The sequence below is a fragment of the Camponotus floridanus genome, unplaced genomic scaffold (assembly GCF_003227725.1).
Source record: "Camponotus floridanus strain SB8 unplaced genomic scaffold, Cflo_v7.5 scaffold56, whole genome shotgun sequence".
NCBI classification, from domain to species: Eukaryota; Metazoa; Arthropoda; class Insecta; order Hymenoptera; family Formicidae; genus Camponotus; species Camponotus floridanus.
Genome location: NW_020229725.1, coordinates 852,517 through 875,148, shown reverse-complemented (window position 1 = coordinate 875,148; position 22,632 = coordinate 852,517). Strand labels below are relative to the sequence as shown.

General features: G+C 32.1%; 3 protein-coding genes across 13 annotated transcripts; 1 reads left to right on the top strand and 2 right to left on the bottom strand.

The window, feature by feature from the left end:
- Positions 1-3: 3 nt before the first annotated feature.
- LOC105251876 (transient receptor potential cation channel subfamily A member 1) lies at positions 4-5,147 on the bottom strand. Its single transcript, XM_011258953.3, has 3 exons — positions 4,942-5,147; positions 2,049-3,155; positions 4-1,907 (listed from the first exon to the last, which is right to left on the bottom strand). Exons 2-3 carry the CDS (start codon positions 3,139-3,141, stop codon positions 313-315), a joined length of 2,688 nt encoding a protein of 895 aa, XP_011257255.1. The 5' UTR covers positions 3,142-3,155; positions 4,942-5,147; the 3' UTR covers positions 4-312.
- Positions 5,148-6,571: 1,424 nt separating this feature from the next.
- On the top strand, positions 6,572-19,074 carry LOC105251878 (nucleoporin NSP1). 9 transcript variants are annotated; one of them, XM_011258960.3, is made up of 26 exons: positions 6,574-6,804; positions 10,003-10,130; positions 10,715-10,772; positions 11,027-11,097; positions 11,883-12,059; positions 12,472-12,576; positions 13,676-13,783; positions 14,219-14,317; positions 14,391-14,489; positions 14,546-14,644; positions 14,867-14,965; positions 15,046-15,144; positions 15,217-15,315; positions 15,386-15,484; positions 15,555-15,653; positions 15,724-15,822; positions 15,890-15,988; positions 16,106-16,204; positions 16,276-16,374; positions 16,509-16,610; positions 16,743-16,844; positions 16,944-17,045; positions 17,508-17,606; positions 17,755-17,859; positions 18,244-18,503; positions 18,817-19,073. In XM_011258960.3, the coding sequence occupies exons 2-26, from the start codon at positions 10,022-10,024 to the stop codon at positions 18,898-18,900; spliced, it is 2,670 nt and encodes an 889-aa protein (XP_011257262.1). In that variant the 5' UTR covers positions 6,574-6,804; positions 10,003-10,021; the 3' UTR covers positions 18,901-19,073. The 9 variants fall into 9 exon arrangements, with proteins under 9 accessions (XP_019883289.1, XP_011257262.1, XP_011257263.1 ...); XM_011258961.3 differs by having other exon boundaries at positions 10,000-10,130; positions 13,685-13,783; XM_011258958.3 differs by having other exon boundaries at positions 10,000-10,130.
- On the bottom strand, positions 14,844-22,426 carry LOC105251877 (N-acetylglucosamine-6-phosphate deacetylase). 3 transcript variants are annotated; one of them, XM_011258956.2, is made up of 8 exons: positions 21,922-22,426; positions 21,334-21,608; positions 21,091-21,220; positions 20,832-20,920; positions 20,604-20,748; positions 20,348-20,524; positions 20,040-20,247; positions 14,844-15,180 (listed from the first exon to the last, which is right to left on the bottom strand). In XM_011258956.2, the coding sequence occupies exons 1-7, from the start codon at positions 22,115-22,117 to the stop codon at positions 20,042-20,044; spliced, it is 1,218 nt and encodes a 405-aa protein (XP_011257258.1). In that variant the 5' UTR covers positions 22,118-22,426; the 3' UTR covers positions 14,844-15,180; positions 20,040-20,041. The 3 variants fall into 3 exon arrangements, with proteins under 3 accessions (XP_011257258.1, XP_011257257.1, XP_011257256.1); XM_011258955.3 differs by lacking the exon at positions 14,844-15,180 and adding an exon at positions 18,748-18,862; XM_011258954.3 differs by lacking the exon at positions 14,844-15,180 and having other exon boundaries at positions 20,031-20,247.
- Positions 22,427-22,632: the final 206 nt, after the last annotated feature.

Genomic DNA, 22,632 nt, shown 5'->3' with positions numbered 1-22,632 from the left:
ATTGATAAACGTTTGTTATAAAACATGCAACAATATATTTATATATTTGCGCATTGTGTAATATTTAGCGTATAAGCGCTCGATTACGATTATATTAATGGCACATTTACACGCAACTTAGGGTAAGTCAATGTCTATTAAAATTTAATAATAAAATTTAACATATATTTAACAGTGTATTTAACGTTGGTATATAAAATAAAATAAACCACTCAGAGCGAGTGTTATTTTATAAATTAAGTTTTCTTTTTTCTTTTTTAGAGGATACAAAACTTAAAGAAGAATAGATTCATACACATTCGCTTATTGTAACTATCCCTGAGATTTTACCGTATTATCGACATTATTATTCTCAACGGCGAGCTTGACGGTATTTAAAACGAGTTCCATCCCTGTCAGTTTCTCCTGCAATTTATTCAACGCGAATATTATCTTCTCATTGTCCGATAATTGATTTTTCTTGTAGATAATTTGTTTAGTCTGTTTGATTATATTAGGATCCATCTTCAAAGAGACCCAATGTTTGTCGCGATTCACGGATTCGCTGCGAACATATTTCTCACAATACGTATCGTTGTTGCATACGTCTAGGTAGTCGTCTGGCTTGATCCTGATTGTACCGTTTCTCAGATAATGTGGAAACAAAAGAATTCTTCTGGCAAAAGAATCGAATGGATTCCATGGCGAGCATAAATTTTCGCAGCACAAAGAACGCCTGCATGATTTACCGATTGCCACATCCTCGATGTACGAAATCAAATGAATCCGTGAAATGAGTCCGACCAGTTCAGCCTTGCACAGGATCTCGGCAGTATCACTGACCGCCAAACCATTGAGCAGATTGAACAACACGATGGCGATGAGGAAGACGAACAATACAAAAACAATGTGACTCCAAACAGGATGCGAGACGAATGGGATATCATTGGCGTCGAACTCGCCGGTAAGCATGATGACAGTCTTGAAAAACGAATGACCAGGATCGGAAAAGCTTGTGTCGTCGCCATCCTTAAAGAGCGTGTAAAAAGCCAGAGCGAATGCGAGAATGAGGAATGCGTACGGGAAGAGGAAGCGCGCGAAATTAAAGGATACTGTTCGGAACATCTCGATGCCGGTAGTCATACGTGGATGCTGGCTGATTAGGATCACCAATTTCCACGCGGACAAGAGGATCACTATAGCGCCAACCTGAGGTCCTGCACCGCATAGTACGGCGAAAGACAGCACGATCAACGCAATTTCTAGCCAATTGCCTAAGTTTTCTAAATAACGCCAAGGGCAGGAGATGAACTGAAGGATTTCCCGGAAGATAAAAAGCAACAACAGTACGGTAGTGAAAGCCCATAAGAGATTGTTTTGATACCAGGCAATTTGCAAGGTACTTTCCAGAGTCGTATTATTCGAGTTGTTGTTGACCATCTGCTTTTCATTTTTACTCGTGGAATTATCATAAGTCATGCCCAGAATATAAGCGTTCAGCAAGAAGTAGAAGATCACATAGAAGGCAAAATTCGCGTATAAAATACGCCGTATTTTATGCCATTTGAGAAAAAGGAAGGACGAGAGCAACGGGTGCTTTAGTAAGTGTTTGAGAGCGCCATTACAAGCGATGTATCTAAACACATCCATTTCAGAAGTTGTTCGATGATTCTTGTCGTGTTTTGCGAGATTGTCGTGCGGCATTAGGCAGCGATAATTGAATTCGATAGTGTATTCGTTTGTCCGCTCTTTTCGTGTTTGTAGACAGTCATCCAAGTAACGCGACAACGTACATATTGGAATATCGGCAAGAGGCGGTACGTTAAAATTATTCATGTGACCAATGTAACTGCCTTGTTCGAGAAGCAGAGTCACCGCTTCGCGGCAACCTGCTCTAGCCGCGTAATGTAGCGGTGTATTGCCTTTATCTGTAAGTAAGAAAAATTTATAATGAGAATTTATTTATATAAGATTTTCAAAAAGTCATGAAATATTGCTTAAAAATATTCAAGTTATCTGTATTACATCTAGAAAATGCTATTTATATGGTATCATTGTAATATACTCACTGTCAGTACAGCGAACATCTACGTTTTCTTGTTCCAGGATTAATTTCAGACACTGCAACCGATCGGACATATTGTTGACTCCTTGTTTTCCTGGCATTCCCAATTCCAGGCAGGCATTCAGAATCAGATCGTTGGCTACTTCAGGCTCCACGTTCAGCAATTCTTGAAGAATAACGTGATTACCTCGCTCAACAGCCACGTGCGCGGCTTTCTTTACGCTGAAGAGACTTCCCTTGAGTTTTTCCAGAATTCCCACCACGACCTCGTAAAAATTACGTTGGGCGGCCATTTCTAGTAAGTCCTCGACTACATTGTGAAGAACCTCCACTTTGACGAGCTCCAAACTCTTCAGAAAATTCATCTCGTCATTGGCAATCAGGTAATACTTGAGATCATGCACATTTGTCTCTCGATTTTCGGACCTAGGTGGTAATAACAATCCCGGCAATTTCTGATGAATCACCTCTCGCGTCGTCTGACGGTTGTAGTCCTTGTAACTATCTATATCCGGACATTGTCGACACTTGCTTAGTATCAACTCTGCCATATCGCGTTGTCCTTTCATCGCTGCCAAGTGGAGGGCTGTTAGACCTTTGCTATTAGGAATGCTGGCGCTGGCGCCTCTTTCTAGCAGTAGATCAGCACATTTGAGATCCTTCTTTCTTACCGCAATGTGTAGAGCGGTCTGTTGTCCTGCCTCGAGATTTGGATTTATCGTCGGCTCTGCTAATAGAGCTGCTAACGTATCCACATGTCCGCCTTCTGTGGCGAAATGAATAGGAGCGCGATTGTGCGCCTCATTCACTCTGTTAGGATTCGCTCCTTTATGTAATAAAAACTCTACAAACTCCGTTAAGCCATTTGTACTGGCTATGTCAAGGCATGTCTCTTCTGAATGATTAGGATAGATATAGTTGACGTTTAAAGCAGGCGGCTGTTTTTTCAAACTATGTTCCACAGTATTTCTGAAGGAACGAAAATCCTTGGATCGTAAAGCGTCCAGCAGAAGCTTGTAAAGAATTTGAGTATTGGTCGGAGAAGAATCATAGATGTTCAGCAGATGCTCCTGCTGTGAATCCTCTTCCAAATCCATTTTACTGAAGGTATCTGGTGATATAATTAACTTATAATATTGCTGTTGATATGATTATTTTATGAAAGAAATGAAAAATAATTTTTTATGAATAAATCGGAAAATTAATTATTTTTTCTTAAAAAGAGATATTGTACAGATTTAACATTGAATGGTGTTCATTATATTTATACATATTTATAACTTATTTATAATTAAAAAATAGGTTTTTTCTTTAATTTTAACAATTTGAAAATAAGAAAGAGAAATTTATAATAATATAATAGCAAGCATTTTCAGATAAAAATCTTTAAAATCAAGAATATCTAGTATAAAATGTAACTCATTTCGAATAATTTCTATAAGAAATAATTAGAACTAAATTGCATTTTTTCAGTTAATCATTTTTTAGGAACTACATTAAAGTTTTGTTAATTTGAAATCAATGCATATTTTTTTAATTATTAGCACAAACGAAGAAATATTTTTAAAAAATTATTTATGCGAAATTCGTATAATTATATTAAATTCCAATTAACTAAGTGTAAGTGAAATAAGAAAATAATTGTTATAATTATTTATTTGATAACGTTGGTCTATTCGAAAAATATGGATATATATCATTGCCTTTTTCGTTCGATGAGCTTCCGCTTTTCGTTTGTGCGTGAGAAGCTTCTCGTGGAAGCATGTGTATAAAACATCAGATGGATAAGGACAAAAAATGACGCATTGTCGTCTGTATGCACATGTGTGTGATATGTGTGCGTGTGTGTTGCATTACACTTGCAATGTGTAGTCTAGTTTCATGCGTAGGACTGCCGTTGTATGATGGCCCCGATCATGATCTCACCATCAGCCTTTATTAGAGTGCCAATTAAGCGTTTCACGCGTATTATTTCAATAGCAAGAACACAAAAGTTCTTGTTCCACCAAGATTTTTATTTATCGGTTAATAATGGACTCGATCAAGTTTTCATTAATTGATCGCTTGTTTAGCCTCGCGATAAAGGTACTGTCCGGATGAGCACTTCCTGTCATTTAGAATTAATTTAGATTTGAAATATGCGCGTAGAATCGTCAATAGAATAATTTTCGCTTTACTCGGTCAATGTTTGAAAAAAAAAAACAGCAGAGAAACAATTCAGAAAAATGCAAACAAACTTTATTTATAAGATACCCGGAGAGAGATTAACTTCAGAATTGTTCAAATATTTTTATTCATCTACGTATTTATTTGTCAATATCATAAAATATTTAAAGTTAATATTTAAAGTATTTTTCTCTTTGTAAATATAATTTATTAAATCTCATTTTAATTGAACAACTGCTGTAAAGTTTAGGAATGCAACAGGTGGAAAGTGATTAGTAAGATCGATGACTAATGGACTGATATCTTTGGCATACTTCTATAGAATTTACCTTTAATTTCCATACGAGATATTTTTTGTAATATTATTAATATGTAACTTCGAACGATATTTGTGTGGGTCGATTAAAAATTGATCGATCAGAATAATTTATGCAGTATCCATTATTTTGCACAAATGACTCCACGAATCTTTTTTTAAAGCTTTCTCTTCCTCTCGATTCGTTATATACATATTTAATGCAGAAAAAGCGTACTCAAACGTCGCACATCGGGAGGCTGCACGATCAAGATGAAAGAGAACAATCTGGCATTCTCCTCCCACAAGAAGGAGATTTTTGGATCCTCTCGGGAAGAGAACACCCTACACTCGCGGCTGCATCGCATGAGCTTATACCTCGCAACATATCAACGCAAACACATCACACACGTAATGGATTAATAAACTGACGCACCTGCGATTAATAATGCGTATAAATGGACATCCTTCGTGCTTCAACATCTAGCCAGACCCGTCGAGCTCCGACTCTACTGACCAGACCCGCTCGCTTCGCGACGTCGACGACGAGGAGGAAGAGGGAGAAGAGCGATCAAATGTCCAACACGCTCTCATAGCTTGCAACAGTGTCTCTTTTCACGCCGGCACACAAGTATAATGGTTCAACCGGTTTTCTTAGGAATGGAATATCCTTCGGTCTTGTGGATCATATATCGAAAAAAAATGTCATTAAAACGCAACTGCGAACCGTGATGGAAAATGAAAATTTCGCATAATCATGACAAATATCATTATCATTATAGACTGTCAATGAGAAATACATTTAGCTAATTTATAATTTTTTCCATGTTCGGTTAGTATACTGAAAAATACTGAAATAATTATGCGACTTATACTGAAATAATTATGTCTCAGAATTTCGTATTTTAAATTTAATAACAGTTTATTTGATCAATAATCGATATTTTCTTCACCTTGAAACAATGATAATTATTCAATTACAAGTGAATAAAAATTGAATAACGAATGACAATTTTTTAACTTTATTTTCTTAATATTTTAAACATTATTTTATTGTTGCAAAATGAAGAAAATAGCTCGTTTTGAATTCTTTTATAAACAAAAGATATTTCGTATTCTGATTTGTGCTGAAGAGAATAACTCGAAATTTAGCTTTTATTTATCATTTACAGAGTAATGGCACATGACGTCAGATTTGGCTGTTTAAATATGTGATGATATTGTCCTCTTACTTCCATTACCGGCCATACACGGATTTCACAACCCACGTACTCCCTGATATTCTCGATTTCCATCTTCGGCTCTATCAACCTTACCATATCCTAGCCATCGGGAAAAAAAAGATCAGCTAAAATTAGGAACTCACGCCATAACGAACACAATACAGTTAAAATTCCGTAAGTTATATAGACATAAATTACGATAAGATAAATTGCTCATTCTTTGCTATCTGCTGACTGCTGATCAGCTATTTTTTTTCTGACGAGTATATGCTGACTGGACCATGATGATAAATGATATAAGTAACAAAAAGAAAATTAGTTGAAACTTTGTTCCTTAAGAAAATTACATTCTTATATCAAAGATAAGAGTAATTACTTCTTGGTGATAAAAAAATTATTAATAAAATTTATATCTATAGAATTTCTGGGAAATTTTAATTTTAATCGATTGAGAGAAAAAAAAATAAATTTTAAATTTAATTAGGATAAACTGAAGTGACAGCGAATCAAAATGAATCAAAATTGAAAGTTTTCATTACTTTAAATTTGATTTATGCTTCGATGATACATAATATGAAGTTACTATGTTATTTCATTCATGATTATCTGAAAATATTAAAAGTATAGAAAAAAGTTTGGCATTAAATTCGAATTAAATTTATAATATTTAAAAAAAGCGCAAACATTCTTTATTAATATTTATTACAAATTTTTATTACATGAATAATTCAATTTCATCTCTTTCGTGCACCGAATTCTACGCGAATGATATGCTTCATCTCTGCATGTGAGGCAAGCTATTCTCAGGCGCTTGCGTTTCAGATTCTCCCAGTCTGCGGATCGCGAAAGGTGGGGAATGCGAATTCCGGGAAACATGTTGCGATACCTTGACGTTTACTTACTCAGTCGCAAATCGACGCGTCGCAGGTATACATCCACGTGTTTTACTCAGGTGTCAAAGACAGGTCTCATCCAATCGGCGGCGATCGAGCCAGCAAAATCATCTCGCTGATAAGATAATCTCTGTTCTCGACTGACATATCCCATCTTATTTACGGACTTTTTATTGATATTGAGTAAGTAAATTCACTTCTTGTAATGATTGAAGGTAATAATGAATGAATATACATTACAATTTTATGCATAAGCTCGCGGAATGACACAAATATATCTTGCGAAGATTGCGAGAGATTAATGTTAAGGCATGATCGATAACATCGTTGATAAAAGATATCGGAATGCAAAATCAGATATCGTACATATATACTTCGAATAAGTAAAAATAATAATGACATTATTTGTAATTGTTAATTAACGTCTTATATTAAGAGTATTAGGAAATGGTGTTTTAGACTTGTAAGAATATCATTATAGAAGCATTCGTTGTTTCAGTGAATTTTTTAATTACTATTTAAACGCTGATTATTTATTGATCAAGATATTTGAAAATCATAGATTTTTATAAAGCCACACATTCCAGAAATTTTTCACTTCGATAATAAACCTTTTAAACCATATCAGAATGATAATCGTTAATATATCGTTAGTGCCACATAATTTATAGAATACATATATTGTATTAATTTTTAATGAATTTCAAGAATTTACATATTTTTTAAAAAATAGAAAAAAAATTATCTATAGAATTTATAGATAATACATGTTCTTCTTGATATTGCTCCGTGATATTGACATAACATAATATTTAGGAAATCTGAAGGATATTTTACTATGTTACTGAGAAAGGGAGAAAGATAATAAAAATATATCATTTTTATTACATGTCATTATTGATGTAATGTGATATAATGTAATACAAGTAATAAATATGTAGCAATGCATTATTACTATTTTCACTTTTCTGGAGCAATAGGAATATGAGAATTATAATGAGGATAATAACATCAATTTGCAATGCTAATCTTTCCCGTACATTATTTCGACAAATATATCGAGATGTAAATAGATTTTTACATTCTTTTTTACAAAAAACAATATTGATAAATCTTATTCATTATAATTGAAATAATTTAGAGAGAATCTTGATTTATATTATAATGTATTATCCATTATTTTATATTTATTACTTGTCTCGCACATCTTTCTGTCACTTGACATAATATTTTGAATAGTAAAATTTCTTTTTAGTAAAACGTAATAAAGTATCCTTGAAATTTCATGAATATATATTAATGTCAACATGAATGTACATATATTAATGTAAACAACAGACAATGTCTATGAAAACACTGATCTGTTGACTATATGAATTATAAACTGTTTCTTAAATACATCAATTCATAATAAATTTTTGACATAAAATTTACTATTAAAATGAAAGAAAGTTTGTTAAAAAAAATACTTTCTTTCTTCAAAAAAATTACACGATAAGAAAAATAAGTTTCTTCTTTAAAAGAGTCGCTTATTTTGTAAGAGATTCGTATTTTTTGTCGCGGGTGTTTCTCAATCTCTCCCTCCAATTTTGGCGACGTCACAGTACTGTCTGTATTCTCGTGTACTCTTATGTATCCGATTTGCCACTCCACTTTCATTCCCGTATTTGGCTAATGAAATGCTGCGTGTGTATCGATATACATATATCGCGTGTCACCTTAATATGGATATACGGCAAACGTATTCGATACACAGGCGCATTTTTTGCCGTAAGTATGTCCATACAACGTGATGTCATTTAGATATATATAGTGTATGATGCGCGAATGAAAGACAGGCGAATAATGTCGCTCACAATAATATTAATACTACCTATAAATATTTCTGCGTCATCACGTGTCAACATTTCGATTAATGATTAATGATAGCAATTATTGCTAAAAAAATTCACATTTTTAAAGATTTTTCAAAACGAGTGATCTCGACGAATTTTGTAGAAAAAATATAGTAAATTAATTTGTAATTAATATAAATATTTCATTAATTTTTCAGTATTTTTTCTGTTTCACATTTTACGTGTTTATGTCCGGGTTCTTTTTCGCTCTCTACGTTCTTTTTCATTTTATCAGAATACCGTAATGAACGATGATGTAAGAAATTTGGCATAAGTGAGTAATACATTTGATCATCTCTGCCATACACGGTAATCATTGGAAATCAGTCATTATAAAACATTTTATACATCGTGTGGGTGCCGTTTATTAAATTCCGTGTTTCTCGGATTTTTTCATGTGCGTAAAACCGGAATATGATCTAATACTAATAATAACGCTGTTATTACAGTACATCTGAAAATAATATTTTTTTTTTTGTTTTAAACATTCGATATATTATTTTTCGCAAAATAAAAAATCATTTTTTTATTTTAAAATAAGTAATATTAATAAGTAATAATTTTCTATACAGAAAAAGAATTCTAAAGTTCTCAGAAAATACAGGATCTAAATCACTTAAACCTAAATTGCATGAAAAATTACATCAAGGTGCAGACAAAAAAAGTAAAGAAGAGGCATATATCTGAAAATAAGGAGAAAGTTATTGCAAATTTTAGAAACTTTGAGAGAAATTATCGTAAAATTGTAAATAGTCCGGAACATCCCGGATTCTAGAAAACAGTGTACTTTATGCATGGGTGATCAACGCATAATGCGCTGCTCCGCATGGCAAGTGGGTCATGAGTCATCATTATCATCACCATCATCATCATCATCGACTACCGTGCATTTGAGCACTTTTGAAAATCGTTGAGATGGGCCTGAACTCGGACAGTGGGCGATCGCTGCGTATGCCCATCATGGACATGCTCTTATATGGTTCGCCATGAATCGTTTCTGTATCGTGCCCCCGAGGTCGACCTCCATTGCATAATTCATGGACGTCGCATTTAACACGCGTTTCGTTGTTTACTAGAAAGAATCTCGTAATTGTCCGCGAAGTTTCACGAGAAAACCATAGAAATGCGCGTTTTAACATTGGGATATATCTGAATAATTTAAATATTCTGCACTGTGAAACTCTACAAGTTATGCATTTTTCAAGAATGGTTTTTTGAAGAAATTGAGCATAAACATTTAAATTATTCGAATATATTCCTTTGTAAACTTATATATGATTTAAATATGTGACTTAGTTCTAAAGGGCCGAGTGCAATTCTATAGAGATTTCTATAAAATTAATATATTTTATAATGTACTACATGTAATTATATAATTACATTATTATATATTAATACAAAAAATTATATTTTATAAGATTTACAAATTTACAATATATAGTAGAACAAATGCCTGTCATTATATTATAAATTTTGTAAAAAGCAGGCAACACCCTTTGAGCGACATGGTTGGAATGACACAGAAACCTTGGACACCCACGAAAAGACGAGGCCCGATTGCCGCCGAATATAGCAGCCCAGGGCCAGCCTGTGTAACTCTACCACCGTTAATCGGTAAGAATTACACAAAAATTTACATCAATAAATAATGATCATCATTAAGAATTATTTTAATAATTATTTTATATTAGTTTAATAATTCTTTACATTTCTCTTGTAATTTTATTCATTAAAATTAATTCATTAGAATTAATTTCCCAAAAGAAAATAGAGCATCGCTATATCATAAGGATATTAAAATCCGATAATTACGTTCATTATCTTTGCAAGTAATTTTCGATGGCAATTCATTAAGCCTCGTTTGTTAACGCAATGGATAATAGAGATCTAATCATTCATGGGAATTGATTTGTCAACTTTCGCGGTCGCGCAAGAAGAACTTACATATTTATTAACTTATCATATAGCCATGATTCACACACTTGTATTTCGATTATTACATATTTATGATATACGAACTGTATGCGGAACTTTATAATTAAAGAGACAGCCGTGTTTCCCTATAATAATAATATTGCCTTGCAATGTCTCTCTCGTTTAAATTAGTTACGCAAGTATTTTTTCACATTCTTCGATAATATGTAGATCATCATGGTACTTGGTTATACAATATGAAAATATATGTAACGTGTTTGCAGGAAAAACAGTTCCAGATTCTAAACGAGAAAGAGCACCAGCATTTTCCTTTGGTAGCAGGTAGAGCTGATAATTTCAGTTTAATCTTTTGACAGATTTTTTAATTATTTTTTATATGTAATTTTTTGTACAGATTTTATAAATTATTATAATGTATTATATTTGAAAGAATAAAACTGTTTGTCATATTTTATATTGCAAATCTAAAATCATTATTATTATTTAATGAATGCGATTCTTCCGCGTTCAAATTTTATAAGCAAATCTATCGTAATTTTACGTACAAGTTATTAATATGACTAACAATTTTTCAGACATACGATGAAGAATAATAGCCCTGGACCAGGCCCTGGACAATACAATGTTTCCGGACTTAGTGCAAAAGGTAAATATGTCACATAAATAAAACATTTGCATGTTTACAAAATTTTAATAACATTTAAAACATGAGCAATTAGATATAAAAATTGCAAGTAGACAAAAAATCATAGAATAGATTCAATTAAAACATTTAACCAAAATATTTTAACTTAAAATAAGTGATATTTGAACGACTGCTATTATTTTATTATAATAAAATACGAAACAGAATACGATAATAATATTAAGATGTTGAGCGAGATAAATTATAATACGTGTTTAAATGCGCCATTGCTTCGCAAACTTGCAAGTTCCGCTATGCGTCGGCCAAAGTATCGACCAAACTCCAAACTCAATATTCCACAAGAATGATACATTTTAATAGCTAACGTTCACGAAATTCCTTCACTTTATGCTTGAATAGAACAAGCACACGCGATCGATATGCATACAACTTTAAAAGATTGACCTGATTTAGATATAATAAATATTTCAATTCATTACATTAATTTTTAATTCGTATGTCTACGTAAGTTTTGTATTATTATATTTGTATAAAAAATTTCTAAGTTTTGAAATTGATGATTGGGATATTTTATATTGAGATATCTTGAGCGCTTTCTTTTTTGCATACAAAAAAATTATTAAAAATAGTATAAAAAATAAATATAAAAAATATTTTTAAAAATTGCAATATTTGTAGTAAAAATCTTAATAAAAATCTAATTAATCTAACTACTATTAATTATATATTTTAAATATATACAAATTATAAATAACATAATACATGGTGGCTTCAAAACTTTTTAGGAAAGGATGCTGCACCCGCCTTGTCGCTGCACGGCCGAACGAAATCGACGAAACCGGAAATTACACCGGCACCAGGCGATTACAATCCACAAAAAGCGCAAAAAGTAATTCTAGATAGCTCGCCTAAATATTCCTTTGGTGTTAAAACGCAACTCGAGAAAATCAGTTGTACACCCGGTAAGTCAAAATTTAAATAATATGAAATTTCAAAAATTTTCCAACAGAATTGTGAAAAACTCTGAAATTCGTTTGACGTGAGATTGTAAAAGTTCGCGAAAAATATATTCATTTTCATTCAATCATATCTATTTTATTAAATATAGAATTTACACAAGTCAATTTATTAAAAAGTACTTATGTTGTTTTTTTTATATATTCAAAATATATAATTTCATATATATATATATATATATATATATATATATATATATATATATATCACATTTACTGCAATAAATGTTATCAATAAAAATATTTCACTTTTTATAATTAAGAAATTTGTTATGAGTACACATATAATCGAGACACCACTTACGTCGTATCACACTACAACAATATCGAAACATGAAATATTGCATCTCGATCGTAGCACCGAGCGACTATCGCGCTGAAATCGTGAATCTCTACTATAAAGCAGCAGCAGCGTTCACTTTTGGCGTAAAAGCTGCATTGAAAAGACCAAGTGATATTCCCGGTAATTATGCAACTTAAATAATCGTGATTTTTGTAGCTAATCTTCAATACTAAAAAAATGCATAAGTTCGTAAAAGAATATGATAAAACACTAAATGCAACGTTAAATTTAGCATGTTGATTGAAACTCCGTACATTAATGAAATTCATCAATGTATTATAACAATAAAAATCACATAAAGTCACATTATTTAAAATAATGTATTAATATTGCAATAATTACTGAATGTTATTTAATTTCATCTATTTAAAATAACTTTCTTATTTTTATTCCACAAAAAGTGATTTATTCTCATTAGTGAAAGTTTTACAAAATTATCCAATAATATATTATAAAAATTATTAATAACAAACTCTGTGTGAAAGAAAGATAGATATAAAGCATAAAAAATTATGTTTGCTACATTACATTATTATATGGACACCATGTGTGTATGTGTAGTGTTTAGGATAATCGATGCCACACCGCAACTAATCGCGGTTAGCCATGGGACTTCGTTTGAGGAGTATCACCTCATAAATCGATAAACGAAACTATTATCACCGAAGAATCGCTGCTTAGGTATAGACTAGTGGTTTCTTTTAATGTATAAATATTAGGATACTCACGTAATTTAGCGATTTGAACGCGTAATAAACTTATCAAGGCACACCGTAAATCTCTCATAAAATTAGTAGCAATAATCTTCGAGTCTTCTACTCCCTCTTCACAGTAATTAATTGTGCACGTGTGATATCTGATGTAGAATAATTGTAATTAATATATAGTATAGGATTGATTAATATAGTGATAAACATAAAAAAGTAGGTAACAAAACGTTATTCTCTCATAGTATTCGATATTTAGAAATGCAATTAAATGCAATTAAATCGATAGAGCGTAATTAAAATTGCTAGCTGCATACGTAAAATATTGACAGAGTAGTGTCGCTTATCGCCGTAAAGTAAATTGTTGCTGCATGTGTCGCGATGTGTTGAATGTCTCCCTTTATATACCTTTATTCCTCTCCGAGTTTATTAATCTAGAGAGACTTGATGGTAAATGCAAGTAGAAAATTGCTGCTCGCGGAAATTGAAAACTTGTAAAATTTATCGGCAAGTGTGTCTAGCTCCAGGTACTTATCATCCCGAGAAAACGAGACTGGACAGTACACCGCAGTTCACGTTCGGACTTAGAACATCGCTCGATAAACCGAGCGACACACCAGGTAATATGAAAGAGAGAGTAGAGACTTAAAATTGTAAATTAAAATCACTGTAAATAAAAAAACGTGCATATTTTCTGAAATTGCTCAATAAATTTAATTTTATCCGATGTTATACAAGTATATAAATTTTCTTTATTCTATTTTATAAAAATATGTATCATTAGCAAAAATATGTATCAATAGATAATTATCAAGAAAAATTTCTTTCGAAAATAAAGCATTTTATAAAATTATAAGATTAAAAAATATTAATTACAAATAATTGGAGATCTATGATATATCTCTTCTCATATTTCTTAAGTCTAAGAGAGAACTACTTATCTAGATGTTTTATTTTCTATTTTCATCATTAGTGGATTTACTTTTGTTTATTTTATGTGTTTTGCATTTATTGTTTTATCGTTTAACAACATATTTTTTGTCATTTCGCTGTAGCACCTGGGACGTACAGCCCAGAGAAAGTAAACCTGGAAAAAGGTCCGCAGTATAGTTTGACCGGCAAAGCTCGGGTTGAAAAATGTAATGGAACACCAGGTACACTGAAATAGTCGTATATATTTTGCAAAAAAAATTATAATAAAATAACATAATTTTTTCTATTGAATAGCGCCAGGCACGTATTGTCCCGAAAAGGTGAGGCTGGACCCATCACCACAGTTCAGTTTCGGATTAAGACCCGCTGTGGAGAAACAGAATGATACACCAGGTACGTATCTTGTTATCAGAATACTGAGCAATATTGTATTTTTTTCTCTATTTTAGCGCCTGGTACTTATAGTCCCGAAAAGGTGAATCTAAATAAAGGACCTCAGTACAGCTTAAGCGGTAAGGGATCTACCGAGAAACCCACCGATACACCAGGTATGATAAAATTATGATCATAAATCAATATTTGCAAATTATAATTTATATAATATTTTTTAGTATATATAGATTGTTGGGGAAATGTAATTGTTAAATATAGAGAATGAAATAAATATAAAGATAACACACACACACACACAATTACATTTAGTTAAATAAATTTAAGAATATGAATCGCGTATAATGAAATGTAATATAATTTGATAATGCAATTTTCAGCGCCTGGAACATATAGTCCTGAGAAAGTTAAATTGGATAGCACACCGCAATACAGTTTCGGAATTAGGCCACCTCTGGAGAAATCCAGTGATACTCCGGGTAAATAATATATTATTGTTAAACACAATTGTATCACTATTTCATACTAATTATTGCATGCGTTTGTTTTTATCTCGCAGCACCAGGTACTTACAGTCCAGAGAAGGTAAATTTGGATAAAGGGCCACAGTACAGTTTGACTGGCAAGGGATCCGCCGAGAAGCCCGCGGATACACCAGGTATATAAAAATCGTGCGTGTGAAGAGATATGTGATCTGTAAATATAAATTATATAACACCGTGATTTTTAGCGCCTGGCGCATATTCCCCAGAAAAAGTCAGATTGGATAATACACCGCGATACAGTTTCGGGATTAGACACGCCCCAGAGAAAACCAGCGATACACCAGGTATTTAAGTAATATATTGCATTTAATATAAGACCCTATCGCATATCCTCATCTCGCTTTTATTTTGTAGCGCCTGGTACTTATAGTCCAGAGAAGGTAAATTTAGATAAAGGTCCACAATACAGTTTAACTGGCAAGGGACCCGCCGAAAAACTCGCAGATACACCAGGTATCTATAAGAACACGCATCAAATCGCGTATTTTTTTTAGCAAGTAATACAACAATGCGATTTTTATAGCACCTGGTACGTACTCGCCCGAGAAAGTAAGATTGGATAATACGCCGCAATACAGTTTTGGTCTGAGACCCCTCTTGGACAAGTCTAGTGATACGCCAGGTATTTTAAAATATGTTTTACTTCATCACGAGTTCAGCTATTATTATATACTTAATTTTTTTTTGTGCAGCACCTGGAACTTACAGCCCAGAAAAAGTGAATTTGGATAAAGGACCGCAATACAGCTTAACCGGGAAACGATTTGTTGAGAAACCTGCCGATACACCAGGTGTGTAAAAATGCATGTAAAATATGTAATTTCTTAGATGATGAGCGTAACAAAATGAAATTTTCAGCGCCTGGCGCGTATTCACCTGAAAAAGTGAAATTGGATATCACGCCAAAATACAGTTTTGGACTTAGAACGTCTCTCGATAAACCCAGCGATACGCCAGGTATTATTAAATACACATACACGTTGCACTTAATTCATATAGCAAAATTTAATATTAAGATCACATTATTTTTTTAAATCATTTTATGAGCTTACTATGTGTATGTTTTTCATGCAGCGCCTGGTGCTTATAGTCCAGAGAAGGTAAATTTGGATAAAGGGCCGCAATACAGTTTGACTGGCAAAGGATTCACACCGAAGCCTAACGACGTTCCCGGTACATTTTGATCTTTTCTCGCGATTGCGATATATTTGATAATTACTAATTTTTGATATGTATTGTTGCAGCGCCTGGTACGTACAGTCCCGAGAAAGTAAACTTGGACAAGGGACCGCAATACAGTTTGACCGGGAGAGGAACACCGGAAAAATTGAGCGACAACCCAGGTGAGAGTCATCTGGATAAATCTCTTTTTCCGAGACGCATACTTGGATATACTGTTAACACGCGAAGAGAGAATTTAATTAATATGAATAGTAAATAGGACAACATTAATTTTTTGATTACCCCGCCTCTATAGGCCCCGCTGATTACAAACCAGAGAAAGCTCTAAATCTGGAACATAAACCTTATTACAGTTTTGGTATTAGAAAACCTTTGGATAAACCTAGAGATACACCAGGTAACGGTGTGAATTAATCCGACATTAACATTTCGTCTTTAGCAATCGTTTTCTAACGCGATATACGATATATGATAGTAGAAAAAAAGATAATCGAATAATAAGTCACCACTTTTTGATTGCTTTTGGTAGGCCCTGCCGATTATACTCCGGAGAAAGCTCTAAATCTGGAACATAAACACTATTTCAGTTTTAGTAATAGAAAACCCCTCCATAAGACTCGCGATACACCAGGTAATGGTGCAAAATCTAACGAAGAAAATCGTTAGATCGTTTTTTCTAATCATTTAAATGAGAATGAACAATATTAATTTAATCTGATTGCTTCGGTAGGCCCTGGTAGTTACAATCCAGAAAAAGCTCAACATTTGGAACATAAACCTTATTTCAGTTTCGGTAATAGAAAGCCTTTGCATAAGTCTAGCGATACACCAGGTAAACGGTGTGAATTGAAAGAATATTAATATTGTCTATTGTCTTGCTGACACTTTATTGTTTATCTATACTCTATTGTTTATCTATGTGCGAGTCTAAAGTAGGCATGTCATAGATTAAATGCTTTATCCCTACTAATCGTCTACGAAAAAAACAATTGTATATAATAATATCAATACTAATAATATATGTATACCTATGTGTGAAAAGACGAGAAAAAAAATGAGAAATATTGAAATAAATTGTGGATTTTTAGAATTTTGAGCCTTGTGTGTAAAATTCTATGTACTTCTAATATCTTAATTCCTACGATTCCTATGAGATATTATTGTGATAAAACATGTGTAATTATGTGTGTGCCATGTTCTCTGCAAATATGTGTTTTAGTACTAGTACACGGTGTAAAAACATGGTAAATATAATCTTTCAAGAATACAAAGACATTTTATAACTCATTTGCAGCTCCCGGTACGTACAGTCCCGAGAAAGTAAACATATCTAAATCGCCGCAATATAGTTTTGGCGTTAAAACTGAGATCCATGAAAAGGACGCTATACCAGGTGCATTTTGTTATTTTATCATTGTTCTTTGAATAATCTTTTTAATCAATATTTTCTGTATCTTATTTTTATCTCATTGATCTGCAAAAATCTAATTTACAATTTTTAATTTATCTTTTAATAATTCATTTTTCGTAAAACATTCTAGGTCCCGGCGAATACAGCCCGGAAAAAGCAATGCTTTTGTTAGAGAAAGCATTGCGATTTACTTTCGGCCTCAGACCACCCATGAGCAGGCCAGACGGCGTTCCAGGTAAATAATCAATCAATGTATTAATTTCAGCCCGAAAGATGCAGGTGCCGATGATGCATGTTATATAGCAGCATGTCACATCGTAGCAATTTCATATTCGTATATATATTAACGTGCATGGAATGTTATACACTGTATTAGTTTATCACTGTAATTAGCTTTAGTTTGATCTTTTTTTATTGCTTCCTGACTTCATATGTCACTTGATGAGATGCAATTATCAGACAATTTTATGGGAAAATATCAATATGTTACGGTTGTATAAAAAAAAATACAAAAAAAGAAATACGGCGTAAATGGTGGATGAAACGGTTTATGAGAAATAATGTAATTATCCGCGCGAGCACGGAATTTCTAAAGAAATAGATTAATTGAATATTTCAGCGCCTAATATATATAACATCCCCTCCACCCTCGGCGGAACCAAGGAAGGTAACAAGAAAGCAGCGCCCGCCTATTCGATATCCGGTAGGCAAAAAGTCTTTACGGATGATCGCGTTTTCGTACCCGGACCGGGTGCGTACGAGGCCGTCAAACCGGACGCGATTAGAGTGAAAAGTCCGGCATACAGTATGAGCGCTCGTTTTCAGTTGCCCGATGATCATTCACAGATCCCAGGACCTGGAGCACATTGCCCGGAAAAGGTATCACCGTAGTTAAAACGCACATTATATTTATATAAATATTATTTAATATATATTTAATATATATTATATTAATATAATGTAAATATATTTAATTTTATATAAAGTGTGTTATATAATTATATGTATATGTCATATATATATATATGAAACAGAATACATGTAAAAAAACATAGCATCTATAAGAAATATATAAAAAATATAGAAATTATATATCTAATATCAAACAATTATATATATGTTACATAAATATAACGATAAAATGTAATATGTGGAATGTAATGGCGATTAACATAATTAATCATTGTTCTAGGTGCTTCTTGACATTCCCCCTGCGCACACATTTGGCATCAGACACTCTGCATATATTTGTAATTTAAAGGATGCAGTTTATTAATTTCATCAATGAGTGACAACTATACATGCATAATGATTTATTGACTAAGACATGCTCTCTTGCTTTTTTTTTAATTGCCTTACAGTATTTAGTCAGGTCCTGTTCTGTTCTTCTTTTATGTTTCTATTTGATTATTTTATTAGCTATTACTAATTCTATATATTAAAAATATCAGCAGAGAATAAAATTAAAAGTTATTATATTTCAAAAAATCCAGTATACTGATACAGTTTAAACACAAAATTAAAATTATTGTAAGCAAATATTAAATGCAATGTAGCATGTAAATATATATATAAATATATATATATATATATATATATATATATATATATATATATACAAATGTGAAAATTTCAATATTATTCAGACACTCTAATATTTTTCTTTCTTTTTAAGTAACGTTTATTTTATCGTATTTCAACTCGTATAAAAGAAGCCTTATGTATATTAATATAAAATTTGTAAGTACACATAATGAGATTGTAAGAATAATTTAATATAGCCCAACATTACCTAATCTTTCTTTAGTTGCATAAAAAAAATTTTCGCAAATTAAACCATTAAATATTATTTGACATCTTTATGCTTTATAGAGCATAAGCAAAACAAAATAAAACCTATGATTAAAGATAAATATGATTAAAGAAAATTTTGTCAAAAATACAAATGAAAAAGAGCATAGAAGCTCTGTATAAGTTTCCAAATTAATAAACAATATATTTATTGTTACATATTTACATCTTAATAGAAAAAAAATGAAAATACTGTACATTTTTCTAATATCTTTCATTTAGCAAAGTACATTCACACTCATAATTATGATATAATCTTTATAGATTTCATATGAAGCAATACTATGAAAGATCAAAGAAATTAAATTTCCAAATTATATATATTACGTAATATATATTTTATTTTTTTATATATAAAATAATCTATTCTCAAGCATAAAACTATAAGTATAAATGTATAAAATCTCACAGTGCAATGTAAAAAAGTTATTATCTGTGCTAAGTTTAAGGCTTTTTCATTGTAATATTATTATAGGCTTGTCACTGTCAATTTATGAATAGATCGCATAATAGGATCAGTTGTTTCGCACAACTGATTTCTGATTTATATCTGGATTTACTTACGTTTACACTTCCAGTTGTTTTGTGCTGCCAGGAATCTTCTCATAAACGCATTCTCCCGAAATCCATGTCGACAGAAGCTCTAACTTCTCATCCAGTAATATAAAATCGGCATCGGCTCCAAAATTAAGAATACCTTTGTAAGAATCAATACCGAGGCTCCTCGCTGGATGCAAAGTCGCCGCTTCCAAAGCTTCGACTACTGTGCAACCTATATGAAACAATTATATCATCGAGTACACACCGTGCGCACTGCATTATTAATATATCTGTTTTATTATTATTTGATTGTTATAATGTCTTTAATTTACCTGTAGCATCTTTAAAATATCTTACACACTTGGACATTTCAGTTATGCTACCACACAAAGTATCCGTTCCAGCGATGTAGGCGCATCCTTTACGTTTCTCTATTTTGAATTGTCCTAATTGATGGATTCCTTCTTCCAAACCCAACGCTGATATTGCGTCTGTTACAAGTACTAAACCTTTAGAAAAACAGTTTGACTTTAATGTTATGAAAACTGTATTATAAGGCAAGTATGCATATACATATATAATATGAACCTTCAGGATGCGTTCTATGAGCGATTCGCAATGCCGCTGGATGAGTATGAATCCCATCAGAGATTATGCCAAAATGAACAATTCTTCCAAATGGAATTTTATCAGATGTTAAAAGACCAACTAATCCTGGATCTCTATGATGAAACTGAAAATTTAAAAAATTCTATGTGTAAGATACTTTTAAAATAAAAAAGTCAATTATATAAAACTTCATATTTTACAGCTTACAGGTAACATAGCATTGAACAAATGAGTAATAAATGATGCTCCATGTTTAACTGCCTCTTCTCCTTCATTTAAATTCGCTATGGAATGTCCTAGAATATGTGATAAACTGTGATAAGAGGAAACTTTGCAAAAGTCTCTCAACTTTCATAATTTTTTATAACTTTTATATTGAATATATCTCTGTAAGATATTTTATATATTTAAATACAATATACGATAAGTACTTTTATTTATTGCTGAGATATTAGAGATATCTTACCAAGAGATACTTTGATATTTCTTTTACATAATTCTTCAATAACAGATATAGCATTTGGAATTTCAGGTGCTAACGTGAACATACATATATTGTCCAGATCTCCATACATATCAATAACTGATTTAAATCCCTGAAATGCAATATAGTTATTTAAAAAATATGTGAATTAACACATTGAATAATATTTTACAGATGTAGTCTGAATATAAAGTGGAACAGATTTGATTATTATCTTTCTATTACCTGATCAAATTTTTTAATATAATGTTCTGGATGAGCGCCTTTCTTATTTGGACTAATAAATGGTCCTTCTGTATGAACACCCAGTACACAAGCACCATGACTACCACCATTTCGTTTTTTTATTCTTGGTAATATTTTGTGATATATTTCACTGGGGGATGTTACCAAAGTAGGACAAAATGATGTTACTCCATGTGTTAGCAATCCTTTCGCTACTCTATCAATACCCTCTTCTACATTGTTGACATTGAATGAGAAATCTATGCCAAATCCTCCTAACATAAATATTAATTTATTTATAAAGATATTTAACATAAAAGGAATTTTCATTAGATAATAGATTTAGTGTGCTAATTTTAATAATAAAAGGGAAAAGACAAATTTTCTATTTTTGTATCAATTCATGAAATTTATTGTTTTTCATTCACAATTGTTTTCTGTTTCTGTGATTCATAATTTACATTTTGTAGATAAAAAAATTTTACAAGCCTAATTTATAAAATTTATTTTATTTTAAAAGTCTAATTTATGTGTGATAAATTTGTTATTTTTTATTTGACAAGAAAAAATGACATAAGAATTAAATACCATTGATCTGCACATCTATGTATCCCGGTGAAATCAGGGCGCCGCCGCAGTCTATCTTAACATCTGGCTTGATTTTCTCATCGTAGAAAATCCTCTCCGGATTGATAATCCTTCCATCGCGAACCCATAAATCCTCCGTCTGGATCCTGCTATCGCGCAGGATTCTGCAATTGCAGAATTGCTTGAGGACTCCCATGTCGCGTCGCAGAATATTCGTGTGACAATGAATTCGCGAATCAACGTAATCTTATAAATAAGGTCCTTATCTGCGTGCGTACATTATCAATTAGGCGTGTCAACTGTCAACGTTGCGGTTGCTATCTAACATTGGAGCCGATTAAAATGGCGATTGGTGGAAACGAGATCGCGATGACTTGCCACGTCTTTAACAACAAATTCATCCCGATAAATGAATGGAAGATTAACGGATAAATAATAGAAGGCTCGATCAGCTGTACTGTGTAAACATAAATGCCGGCCTGCGAGATATGATCTATATCTTCGACTATGATTAACCTAGATACGAAACCGACAGAATAGAATGTCATCGTGATCTAATTCGAGATTAGAACATTGGCGCCATATGCAAATGAGCCAAATTTATCTTTATTCGCATTGTCTTTAATTCCCTTCACAAAAAAGGGAAATTCCCTTAATAAATATATATCTTTCTCCTCTATAATTATGATATATATTCTAGATTTATTCATA